Raw genomic sequence first — 13,079 nt, forward strand, 5'->3', positions numbered from 1 at the left:
AAATCGAAACAATTCGTCAATGCCACACACCCAACCTGTCCACAACTTTTTGAGATATCGTGCTATATATAATTTTTGGCCCCGTATCGCAATGGTGAAGAATCACTTAAAAAATTCTAGTCGTCAGATCTGGATCCTCACCAAAATCTCATCAGTTCGTCCGTGTCACACACCCAACATGTCCACAAAATTTCATCCGGATCCATCCACAACTTTTTGAGATATCCTGCAGACAAACAAACAAACAAACAAACAAAGACAGAAAGGAGTGAAAACATAACCTCCTTCACCTTCGGTGGCAGACGTAAAAATATTGAAACCGAAACCATAGTAGTTTGTACATTGAGTGTCAAGGAGTCGTCCATTGCTGGCTGGACTTATTACAAGTAAAGTGAAAGTTAATATGATTATTAAATTTTGAAAAACTATATTACAAAAACTTGTTTAATGGGATTGAATGGATGGATTCTCTCACTTAAAAGATTAAAATAAGTGACAACATGAAGTGAAACAAATATCTTCTTCTTTAACGGCCACAATTATTTCCATGTTCTCACGAGGTTGGCCATGAGGAGCTTGGCCCAAATCTTTCATGAACTGGCTGGCCAGGCCTGAAGTTTGACGAGGTTATGGCAGGAATTTAGAATTTTTAATTCATGGAAATAATTACCATAAATGTGAAACGGTGACAAAATGAGGATAATAAGAGCAGTGCTTGCATAATGTTTTTAAATGACAGCTTCATTGTCGCTTTATCACTTAATCAGTCTTTTGCATGTTAAAAGAATCGTTCAAAATTTACCTGAAATAACAACATCTTTACGAAAAAATACCTCAAAAAAGACAGCGTTTTGGTGATATCGGTGTGATCGACCTAATAACTCAATTTTGTGTTTGGACTGCTTTGTTTTCTTGTGACATCACTTACATCAACTTCCTCTCTGATCCACACAATGGGAGCCATGTTCAAAATAAACTTTTCATTTGGAGGAGCTTGCGGGTCATATCTGCCGACCACTGTGAACATTATTCCTCCCTTTCCATCCTTCTGCCAGTTTATGATGTCAAACACAGAAGGCATATCACCATTTTCATCAAAATATACATCTTGACCAAGGTTGTTTTTGAAGTGTACTTTTCGTAAATAAAAAAGGAGCTGAAAAAACATTTTTTAGGGAAGCTAAATTTTTACTTCTAGCATTTTAAAATACATGTAAATAGAGCTTTATTGCCTTTGTGGGAATATGGACTTTCAGAATATTTTCCCATAGCAAAGTATACCTGGGAGTATTCTTTCATTTTTGTTTGCTTTCAATAATCATTTTTTTTTAAGTTTAACTAAATAATCAGATAACAGGTGGTTGTTCAATAAGATATTTACAGAAAAATCTTATTATTGTTCTACAAATTAATCCTATTGATTACATATCCTACAGAACTTTGTGACAACGTGTGGCCCTAAATGGAGTTCTTTCATCCCCTCTTCCTGTGCAGGCTGGAGTTCCTCAAGGTAGCGTTCTGGGCCCTGTTATTTTTCTGGTTTTCATCAATGATCTCTCGGACTCTCTGGAAAATCCTCTATTTCTCTTTGCCGATGACTCAACCCTCTGCCGTACCATCTGTCATCCCTCAGACCGGCAAGCAGCAGCTTCTTCGCTCACTGCAGATCTGGATAAAATCACAAACTGGTCCAACACGTGGAACATGTCTTTCAATCCAGACAAATCTCACACTCTCACTATGTCTCTTCGAAAGGACCGTTTACAAAACCCCCCCATCCACTTTCTCAACAATCCTCTGGAAGAAGTCTTTTCTTTCAAGCTTCTGGGTCTCACTATCTGCCATGACCTTTCCTGGGAAAGTCACATTTCCAACCTCGCCTCAAAAGCCAGTCGCCGACTGGGAATCCTCCGTCGTGCAAAGTCCTTCCTCGGCCCTCTTGAGCTCCTGACCACTTACAAAGCTTTTGTCCGTAGCCTGATGGAGTACTGCTCTCCCCTCTGGGCTGGTGCTCCTGCCTCCCACCTTTCTCGACTTCACGCTGTCGAAACCAGGGCTTTTAAGATCATTGGCATCTCCCGCAATGAAGCTGAGTCTTTGGGCCTCTCACTCAATCACCGCAGGTTGGTCGGTGGTCTTTCTGTCTTCTACCGACTCCTCTCCAGCCTTGCCCCCCTGCTCTCTCTGCGATTTGTCCCAACCACATTTCCACAGGGCGCTCAAGGTCCGCCAACAACCCCCTTCTGGTAAAACTACCAAAATCACGAATCACTGCTCATCTTCACTCTTTCATTCCTCTTTTTTCCCGCCTTTGGAATAAACTTCCTCACTCTATTCTTTCCCATTCTTCCCTTCAGGCTTTCAAAACAGCTGTTCACCACCACCTCTTATCTTCCCCCATCCAAATCCTCGATCTTTTCTACCCCCGATAATCCACCCAAGCCCACTTCCTTCAATTCTCCTGCTTTCCTTCCTGAAAGTCCCTTTAATGTCCATCTTCCCCTCGCCATGTTCCCCGTCCCATCCCCATCCCTCTCCCTTCCACAGTTCACCTGTGTCTGTTCCCCAATGTTTTGTCCCTTCCACTCCCGCCCCTCTTGTCTCATGCCTCCTTGCTGTGAGTTGTGTGTTAGCTCTCATACGAGCCTCGACCAAGGTATAAAAAAAAAAAAAAAAAATAAATAAAAAATTGTTGCAGTAAATATAAGGTAATGACAAATTCCAAAGACATGTTTAGTTGTGTGTGTGTGTATATATATATATATATATATATATATATATATATATATATATATATATATATATATATATATATATATATATATATATATATATATATATATATATATATATATATAGTTCATGTACAGTGCACATAAATTCTGGCTCTTGCAGTTTGTGTAAGAACCCAAAAGGCACAATGCTGAAGGCAGTATCAGAAGACTACATAAGCTATACAAACCTTTTGGCACTGGAATAGTCCAGCACAGGGTTCAAGGTCACTACTGCATTAAAAAAACTTACTATTTAGCATTGAAGATTATGACGTAAACTTGTCAGCTCGTTTCTTGAAGGGAGTCCATTCATGAGTGATGAAGGCTCAACCATGGATAGATTCCCCTCCCAATAGGTGGTCTGGCGTTGCTAGAACAAAAAACACGTTTGGCTGACTGATACTGTGTGTGGCAGTGTAGTTGTGAACACACTGCTTGTTCACAGTGGGTAGTTCTGTCACAGATTGCAACTAAAAGACAGAAGCAGCTATTATAACTGTAATATTTTATTTCCAAGCTGCCTAAATCCTTGAAAATTGTGCAATGGATGCCTAAATAAGGTGGATGTGTGGCAGGCACCCTCTACTTATCAGAATCCTTGGAGCAAATGCTGGTGTGCCACAAGGGTTCATGGTAGCATTCCCTGTGGTAGCATTTGTGGTAGCATTTGGTAGCATTTGTTATATATTGTACATTGATGTACCTTGGTTTTGCAAAAGCAGTTTCTTGGCGAGGGTTACAAATTCCTGGATGGGTTGCAACTCCAACAGAGGAATTCAGGGTAAGATCTTGGAACTTTGTGGGTGCCTGCCATAGCTCACCTCCTCTTCACTAAGGGCATCATTGAATCTTGCAATCCGCCAACTAATGCTGGCAAACAGGGAGCTCAGTTTATTGTTCAATTGAGAGACAGCACAATCATCGATGCATCATCCTGCCTGCGAAACACCAGGATGACAGTTAATAGCCTGGCTGAGATTCAAACCAATGCTCGACAGCTTGAAAGTGAGGCTCAACTCATGCAGATGCTCTGTTCTGCAGATCTCATAAAGACCTCTGCAAAGGACCAAAACGTTTGAATTTCCACTATACTGAATTCATACTTGACTATTGTGATCACACTGCTATTATGGCCCATATAACCATATCATCCATGCAACCTAATATTTCACATTATCATTATCCATAATTTTATCAATTGATTATTATGATATTTAACAATCACTTGTGCACATTAATGCTAAATTGCATCAATAAATATGAATATTAAAAAAATGTCAGGCTATATTCGCCATGGCTAGTTGATTATATGCATGAGGTTTCACATCAATCCGTTAAGTGGTTCTGGAGAAGAAGATTATTTATATTTATATTTTCATTCCAATATGGCCACCAAACCATGTGACCCACTGTATGATGTCATAAATTTACTTCTTCACTCACATTCAGTCATAAATCAGACGCAGTAAACCCTCAAATATCCCAGGGGTTAGGTTCCTGGAAAATGCCACGATAGTTAAAACCACGATAGTGGAAATCAAGGGCCAATGGGAAAAGGGAGGTTCAATTCCCGGGCTGCGAGAATATACAGACAAAGGTCAGCGGCAACCAGAAATATACACATCACAATTGAAATAAACATGTAAAATAGATACAATAAAGCATGTTTACATTGAAATAAACATGTAAATAAAATAAATACAGTATAAAACAAAAACACAAGAGTTTTACCATTTAAGCTTTTTACAAAACAGCAAGGTGGGTGAAGGTAAACATATTACATACTCTGCCATAGATAGAAAACAAAAGACTTAGCTTGGGATGAAAATGATGCTGTAAGAGGGGGAAGGATGGAGGTTAGAAAGATGTGGATGAAGAACTTGCGATGGCTATTTATCATTGGGAGCACAACAAAATCACCTGCTGCATTGCCACAAAGATGATGAGTAAGGCGATCCTTAGCCACTTTATTCCGGAGCAGATCTTTCCTCCTTGGACACGAAGGTATGAGATGGCATCCTCTTCCAAAATAATCCTGTCTCTTCGGGGTTAAAAACCTGCTCTGGCATAAACCCTTTCTCCTCAATTAGTTCCATGAGCTACAGTGGGTAGTTATTTTTGCAGAATCATTGTCCCCATGGTTGAATTGGAGCCTTCACCCCAGGTGCATCATGGAAATGTTGGTAAATCCACAATGGTTTCTCCCACACACTGGTCCACTCAAAATCTGCACTTTCACCTCGTGCCAATGTATCTAACAACTCGATTTTTTTCACACAATGCCATAACTTTTCTTTGCTTTTTGGCATAATATTTTGCATGTTTTATAATTATTATTTTTTTGTATACCTTGTCGAAGCTCGTGTGAGAGTGAACACACAACACACAGCAAGGAGGGCATGAGAAAAGAGGGGCGGGAGTGGGAAGGACAAAACAGTGGGGAACAGAGACATTAGGAGATCTGTGGAAGGGAGAGGGACCGTGAGGGAAACACGGGGAATAGAAGATGGACATTACAGGGACTTTCAGGAAGGAAAGCAGGGGATTTGAAGGATGTGGGCTTGGGTGGATTATTGGGGGTAGAAAAGATCAAGGATTTCGATTGGGGATGACAAGAGGTGGTGGTGAACAGCTGTTTTGAAGGCCTGGAGGGAAGAGTGGGATTGAATAGAGTGAGGGAGTTTATTCCAAAGGCAGGAAAAAAAGAGGAATGAAAGTGTGAAGGTGAGCAGTGATTCAAGATTTTGGTAGTTTTATCAGAAGGGGGTTGTTGGCAGACCTTGAGTGCCCTGCGGAAATCTGGTGGGGACAATTTGCAGAGAGAGCAGGGGGGGGGGAGGCTGGAGAGGAGATGGGAGAAGACAGAAAGACCACCGACCAGCCTGCGGTGAGAAGCCCAAAGACTTAGCCTCATTGCGGGAGATGCCAATGATCCGAAATGCCTTGGTTTCCAAAGCGTGAAGCCGAGAAAGGTGGGAGACAGGAGCACCAGCCCAGAGGGAGAGCAGTACTCCATCAGGCCGCGGACGAAAGCTTTGCACATGGTCAGGAGCTCAGGTGGGCTGAGGAACGACTTTGCATGATGGAGGATTCCCAGTCGGCAACTGGCTTTGGAGACGAGGTTTGAAATGTGGCTTTCCCAGGAAAGGTCATGGCAGAACGTGAGGCCCAGAAGCTTGAAAGAAAGGACTTCTTCCAGAGGATTGTTGAAAAAGTGGATGGGAGGTGGGGGGGTTCCAAACAGTCCTTTCAGAGAGACATAGTGAGAGTGTGAGATTTGTCTGGATTGAAAGACATGTTCCACGTGTTGGACCAGTTTGTGATTTTACCCAGATCTGTAGTGATTGAAGAAGCTGCTGCTTGCCGGTCTGAGGGATGATCGATAGTACGGCAGAGGGTGGAGTCGTCGGCAAAGAGATACAGAGGATTTTCCAGAGAGTCTGAGAGATCATTGATGAAAACCAGAAAAAGAACAGGGCCCAGAACGCTACCTTGAGGAACTCCAGCCTGGACAGGAAGAGGGGATGATAGAACTCCATTTCAGGCTACACGATGACTGTGACAGGAGAGGAAGTCTGCAAGCCATGAGTGGAGGTGGCCTTGGATAACATAGGAAGAGTTTGGGGAGCAGGGTAGGGTGCCAGACCGTGTCAAAAGCACGTGATATGTCCAGGGATACGGCTCGGATTTCCTGTCTGGCATTGAGCACCTCCATCCATTGCTGGTTGAGCAGAAGCAGCATATCCAGGGTAGAGTGACCTGGTCTGAAACCAAATTGATGATCGGAAATCAAGCCATTGAAGAAGAGGAAGGATTTAATGTCTGAAGCGATGATGGATTCCATGACCTTGCTGATGATTGGGAGAAGGCTGATTGGTCTGTAGTTGCAGGGATCTGTTTTTGCACGGCAGTTATGTTTGCTGATTTCCAAGCAGATGGCAGATGTCCTTGCGCAAATGAGAGGGTGAATAGAAGAGAGAGAGGGTGAGCAAGAGCAGAAGAGCAGGTTTTTTGGACAAGTGGGCTGATGCCGTCTGGACCAGTTTCAGAATCTGAGTCGAGGTTTGACAGCAAGCTCTCCACCTTGTCAGGAGAAAAGGACACAGAGTTCAAGGACAGTTGGGTGTGACTGGGTAAGGTGGGAAGAGAAAGCGATGGGTTTTGGACACATTTAGCTGCAAACACCGAGTTTAGGCATTCAGCCTTTTCATGTGCAGCATCACCAGTGCGGCCATTTGAGGTAAGCGAGGGTATGGAGGGGAACATACACCAGAAACAGATTTGATTCGATGCCACCAGGATTTTGAGGAGGGAGAGAGGTTTGAAAGTTCAGACTTGAGCTTAGAAAGATGTTGTTTTCTGGCTCTCCTGAGGGTAGATACACACTTGTTCCGAGCTTTATGTAAGGAACTGATATAATCCTCAGTTGGGTCTGCTTTCCATGAGGTAAAGGCAAGTTGTTTCAGGACAACTGCCTCGCCACAAGCTTCATTGAACCAAGGGCGGGAGGAAGGGTAGGACAACTGAAGACGAGAGAGGATAAATCTGTGCATGAGGGAGAGCAAGTTTCTTTGAAAGAATTCCCAGAATGAGTTGATGTTGGAGAAAGTAGCGATAGGAAACCAGTCTATAAGTTTGATGGTTGCTTGGAAACTCTGCCAGTCGGCTTGAGTGAAATGCCAGACTCGACGGCGGTGAGGTGGTTCTCTGATAATACCCAGAGAGATATCCACTTTGACAAGGACATGGTCAGAAGAACCGATTGGAGCGGAAGAGCAGCAGCAGATATTGGCAGGGAAATTTGTCAAAATCAGATCCAGAAGAGATGGAGTACCATTGGTTGAGATCCGGGTCGGGAATTTGACCAATTGAGATAGTCCCAATGAGTCGCAGAAAGCTTTTACTGAACTGCCATAACAGGTAAGAGAGGTACCCACACCTAGCCAACTGGCATGATGACAATTGAAGACGCCACATGTGAGGAAGAAAGAGTTTGGATGAAAACATAGAAGTTGGTCCATGATTTCAGATAGTGAGGTGTAAATGGAGTCATGACTGTTAGATGTACGGCACAGTACACATATAAGCATGAGGTGGGAGTGGAGGGGAAGCCGTAACCAGAGGGTTTCCTGGGGGTGTGGGGGAGTGAGGGCAGTGCATGGAGAGTGAGGAATAGAGTCTTTGATGAAGAGAGCAACTCCTCCACCAGGACAAGGCTCAGCTCTGTCATACCGGAGGAGGGAGTAACCAGGGAGAGATACTTGGGAGTCAGACACATCTTGGGGGAGGAACGTTTCTGTGAGGCAGATTATGTCTGGTTTGTCAGTGGCAACCTGTGTGGAAAGATCTGAAAGGTTTGAGCGAAGTCCCCGGATATTTGAGGTCCACACTGTTAATAAAGAGGAAGGGGAGGAGGCTTTGGGTGCAGGGGATGGGAGAGGAGGGGGGTGGTAAGGAGGATTGTTGAAAGTGTGGGGGATTGCAGAATAGCTAGGGGAGGGGCCAGATGAGGAGGAGAAAAGGTTTTGTGGTGCTGATGGAGAGGGGGACAAGAGAGGGGGAAGAAGCCAGTTGAGGATTTGAGGAGGTGGCGCAAAGAGATGAAGGTGAGAGGGCAGTGGAAGGAGGTAGCTTTGTGGATGAGAGTGGGGGGGGGACTTTGAGAAGGATGAGTGAGGGGTGAATGGTGGGAGAAAGGTGAGAGGGAGTTTTTGAGAGAGGTGAGAGGGAGGCTTGGAGGGAGAAGAGTGTGATGGTTGCTTTGAGAGTGAGGGGTGAGAGGGGTGAGTTGGCACTGAAATTGGAAAAAAAAAGAATGGTTGATGGAAAGTGAACATTCATAGCAAACTGGGGTTTTTTTAAAAGTTTTTGGTCAGAGATGCGATTAAACACATTTCTTGATGGATTAAACACAATCTTTTTTGGTCAGAGATTGAAGGTAATGGGGAGAAAATACAAATAAACATCATTGTACACCAAGAGGAACGATGGGTAGGCCTCAAGCACTCGGTAAGACAAGGTCGACGAAAACTCACAAAATAGCACGATTTTTGAAACAAAACCGAACTTGGAACACACAGTAACATGCAGGTGAGAAAATAAACAGTTAAAACGGGACAAATAACGAACAGAAACTTAACTTCGGGATCGTCAGCAGAGAGCCCTGAAGGAGACCTGCCAAAGCTCCAAGCCCAGAACCGGAAGCCGTTTTACATTTGGGCTCCATTATTAACTGCTGTGTGTCGACTCGATCATGTAGATATAGCATTACAGGATAAGTATGTGTCATTTCCTGTTCGATGACGATTCATTAATGTGGAATAGGCAAAGCCTGGAAGTGAACGTAGAATTATTCTTACATTCGCTTCTGACTTTACCTATTACCTCAACATTACCTTCACAACAACAACTACACCGCCTAGAACAGGATCTCATCTGAAAAAAAAAAATTCCTCAACATGACCTTCACAACAACAACTACACCGTCGAGAACAGGATCTCATCAAAAAAAAAAAAATTACCTCAACATGACCTTCACAACAACAACTACACCTCCTAGAACAGGATCTCATCTGAAAAAATAAATATTACCTTAACATTACCTTCACAACAATAACTACACCGCCAAGAACAGGATCTCATCTGAAAAAAAAAATACTCAACATTACCTTCACAACAACAACTACACCGCCTAGAACAGGATCTCATCGGAAAAAAAAAATTCCTCAACATTACCTTCACAACAACAACTACACCGCCTAGAACAGGATCGCATCGGAAAAAAATAATTCCTCAACATTACCTTCGCAACAACAACTACACCGCCTAGAACAGGATCTCATTTGAAAAAAAAAATACTAGAAGCGAAAGTAGAATTCTTCTTACATTCGCTTCTGACTTTGCCTATAACTTGTTCACAACTGTATACGCAATTTCCGGTTACTTCGGCTTGGATTCAGGATCAGCGATCAAATAATGTAAATCACGATTAAAAATTATTTTTTGATGATGCGGGAGATATCTTTATTAAAATCAGTGGAGGAAATATACACCATGTCTGATATTTGGGTCTTTCCTATATCCGACAATGCCTTTATCTCTCGACATGCATCATTCCCCATGACAAAAAACCGGAAGCAAAAAATAACCGGAAGCAAGAAAAAAGCAAAAGCAAAAAAAAAAAACTGGAAGCAAAAAAAAAAAACCGGAAGCAAAAAAAAGAAACCGGAAGCAAAAAAAAAAACCGGAAGCAAAAGCATCATAGCCAACAACACGGATTCCAAATTGCCAGGGTATTGTATTGTTGTTGTTGTTTCCTATTCTCTGATGAGCACGCATTAAGTAATATTCACAAAATAAAAATAAAACCCAATCGTGTTTATACACCGCACAGCGTTTAAAAAAAACCGGAAGCAAAAGGGTCATAGCCAACGACACTTACTCCAAATTGCCAGGGTATTGTGTTGTTGTTGTTGTTGTTGTTGTTTCCTATTCTCTCATGTGCACGCGTTAAGTATGAAGCTCACTATGTTCGCTATTAAATTTAGCTTTGTTCCCGTATGCTGTTCTGATTTACCATAATTAACGGTGCGTGAGAAACAAAAAAAGGCTTGTAATGGGAGGCAGTCGAACATGTGGACACAAACAATAACTCATCTCAACTCAAAAAACATGATTGGCTGCAAATGAAATAACACGTTAAATAAATCGAAATACAATTGGTTGCCTGCGATTGGTTGAAACTTGCGATATCAGAACTCACGATATTTGAGGGTTTACTGCAGATGACGTTTCAGATTTTTCGGAAAAGGATTTCAATTCGACCAATTATTGCTGGAATACCACTTCACCGATGATGTGATTCGTATCACGATATATACATTTACCCCATGGGGAGTTAATGACATATGCCAGGTTTCAACTTTTTTGTTGAGCAGTTTTGGAGAAGATGTCCATTTTTTAACTTATCAAATATGGCAGCCATACCATGTGACATATGATGTCAGTGATTATCAAAATATTCTCCATGTGAAGTCTCTCATATGTTTAAAGTTTCACATTGATTGGATAATTGGTTGCAGAGAGAAAATTTTTGAAGTGAAAAAATAAAGACGACGACCCAAATACAGACAGGGGTGTTGCAATTATCTTCCAACCCCTTCGGGAGAGACTAATAACCAGAACAAACCAGGTGCTCAAAGCACAAATGAGTAGGGAGGCACACGCACTTATGTTGATGAAAATAATTAATCCCCACTAATGGCGCCGATAATACCAGATTCAAACCATTAAAGGGGCAGTCCAGGAATTTAAGCAGACACTATCTGGTATTGTTGTTTCATGAACCATGTTGTACAGGCTGGTATGACACAGGGTGAAGGTGTAGCACAGGGTAGAAGATGAGATGATGGTGAAGCAGAGGAATAATGACAATGAGGAGGTGGAGTGGGGCAGGTCCTTCTCAGTGAGAGATGAGCAAACAGAGAGATGTTATCTCCACAAATAAATCAGTCATCCATCTCGTGCGTGCATGGACACAACCTTAACTACCTCTCGTACCCACATTTCCAGCAATTGGCCACCCGCAATCTGTGGGAGGTGCCATCTTTTGGGCTGTCCTGCTCTGTGGGGCAGCCTCTTGTTAATGTTCTGTCCTCAACCAGGGATCCACAGCTGACTGCATTGCAAGTGGATTGCAGAAACTTGAGCAAAAGGCCCATGATAATTCCCATTTAAAGAGTGTGGCGCTTTTGTGGGGCCTTTCGTGTTAGATGCCCCAAGTCCTCCATCTGGCCTTTCCTGTACAGGAGGGTTTACACAATACAACCATACCCGATTATACTCTTTCTTTAACATTCACTGCACCCGTCAGTGTACATATTATGTACGATTTCCCTCTAGCATATCCCTAATGCGGGAGTAATTATACACTACTCGAGCACATGGAACAAGCTAGTGTTCCCACATTCTATCTGTGGACCCCCCCCTCCTCCTCTCACGTAACACAGACATCTACCCCAGAGCCTTAGGCTCCTGCCAAGGTTAATGTGACCTCCTGTCACACATCTAATTATCCTAACTACTAAATTGGAGAGAGCTGTATAAGGAAAGCTATAGCTAACTTAGCTATACTTCTACCAATCCACCCCCTTTGTTGCAAGAAAAATCAATCATTATGTGCACAATTTTGATAAGGTTTTCGTCCTTCCACCACCTTCTGTCCAAGATAGTGTCCTTTGGGTGGGGAGAGAATAAAGAAATACACAAAACATGGCAGGACTACCTTGACTGACAGATACACATAAACAATTTCCAATAAACCCATTGATTGACGACATCTGATTGACCATGTCAGCTGAGCCCAAAACTCAATTTTGTGAAATTGGCGAGGTAGTTTAACTTTGAAGCTTGAGGTAGGCACTATCTGGCCAACTTCACAGGCTATCTGCCCTCCAGAGCATATATAAAGTCACACATGACTGAGTGGAGCATTCACTTGTAACCACGAACAACAATCAATTCAATAATTTCTATAATCTCTATATATCTCTGCCATGCCATGGCATTATTAATACTTTTTGGATGAACTGTCGATGCACATATGAGAGCGAACACACAGAATGTACAACAACGGCAGTGGGTGGGAGAGGGAAGAAAAGCAGTGGGAAACAGAGACATGAGGAGATCTGTGGAAGGGAGAGGGATGGGGTGCGGTACACAGGGTAAACAAGATGGACACTACAGGGACTTTCAGGTCCTTCCACAAAAGGGACTTTCAGGAAGGAAAGCAGGGATTTTGAAGGAGGCGATTTTGGGGCGGATTAGCGGGGGTAGAAAAGATCATGGATTTGGATGGGGGAAGATAAGAGATGGTGATGAACAGCTGTATTGAAGACCCGGAGGGAAGAGTGTGATTAAAGAGAGCGTCAGAGTTTGTTTCAAAGGTGTGAAAAAAGAGGAATGAAAGAGTGAAAGTGAGCAGTGATTAATAATTTTGATAGTTTTACCAGAAGTGGGTTGCTGGCAGACCTTGAGCACCTTGTGGAAATATGGAGGGGGTGGGGGGGGACAAATCGCAGACAGAGCAGAGGGGGCGAGACTGGAGAGGAGATGGAAGAAGACAAAAAGACCACCGACCTGCCTCGCGTGAAGCCGAGAAAGGTGAGAGGTGGGAGAAACAGCACAGAGGGGAGAGGAGTACTCCATCAGACTGTGAATGAAAGCTTTGTATGTGGTCAGGAGCTCAAGTGTGCCAAGGAAGGACTTTGCATGACGGAGAATGCCCAATTGGCGACTGGCTTTGGA

The 13,079-nt window shown here is 43.0% G+C and overlaps 1 protein-coding gene across 1 annotated transcript in view; it reads right to left on the bottom strand.

Annotated features, from left to right (window-relative positions):
• Positions 1–1,135, bottom strand: part of LOC147035264 (extracellular calcium-sensing receptor-like) — a 42,228-nt gene extending 41,093 nt beyond the window's left edge. Inside the window, exon 1 of the mRNA XM_085864667.1 lies at positions 929–1,135. Coding sequence (XP_085720793.1) covers positions 929–1,081 — 153 coding nt within the window. The 5' untranslated portion in view covers positions 1,082–1,135. The remainder of the gene's footprint in view (positions 1–928) is intronic.
• Between the last annotated feature and the right edge of the window lie 11,944 nt (positions 1,136–13,079).

The sequence above is a fragment of the Eptatretus burgeri genome, chromosome 1 (genome assembly GCF_056783735.1).
Source record: "Eptatretus burgeri isolate ZD-2024b chromosome 1, Ebu_testis_v1, whole genome shotgun sequence".
Taxonomy (NCBI): domain Eukaryota; kingdom Metazoa; phylum Chordata; class Myxini; order Myxiniformes; family Myxinidae; genus Eptatretus; species Eptatretus burgeri.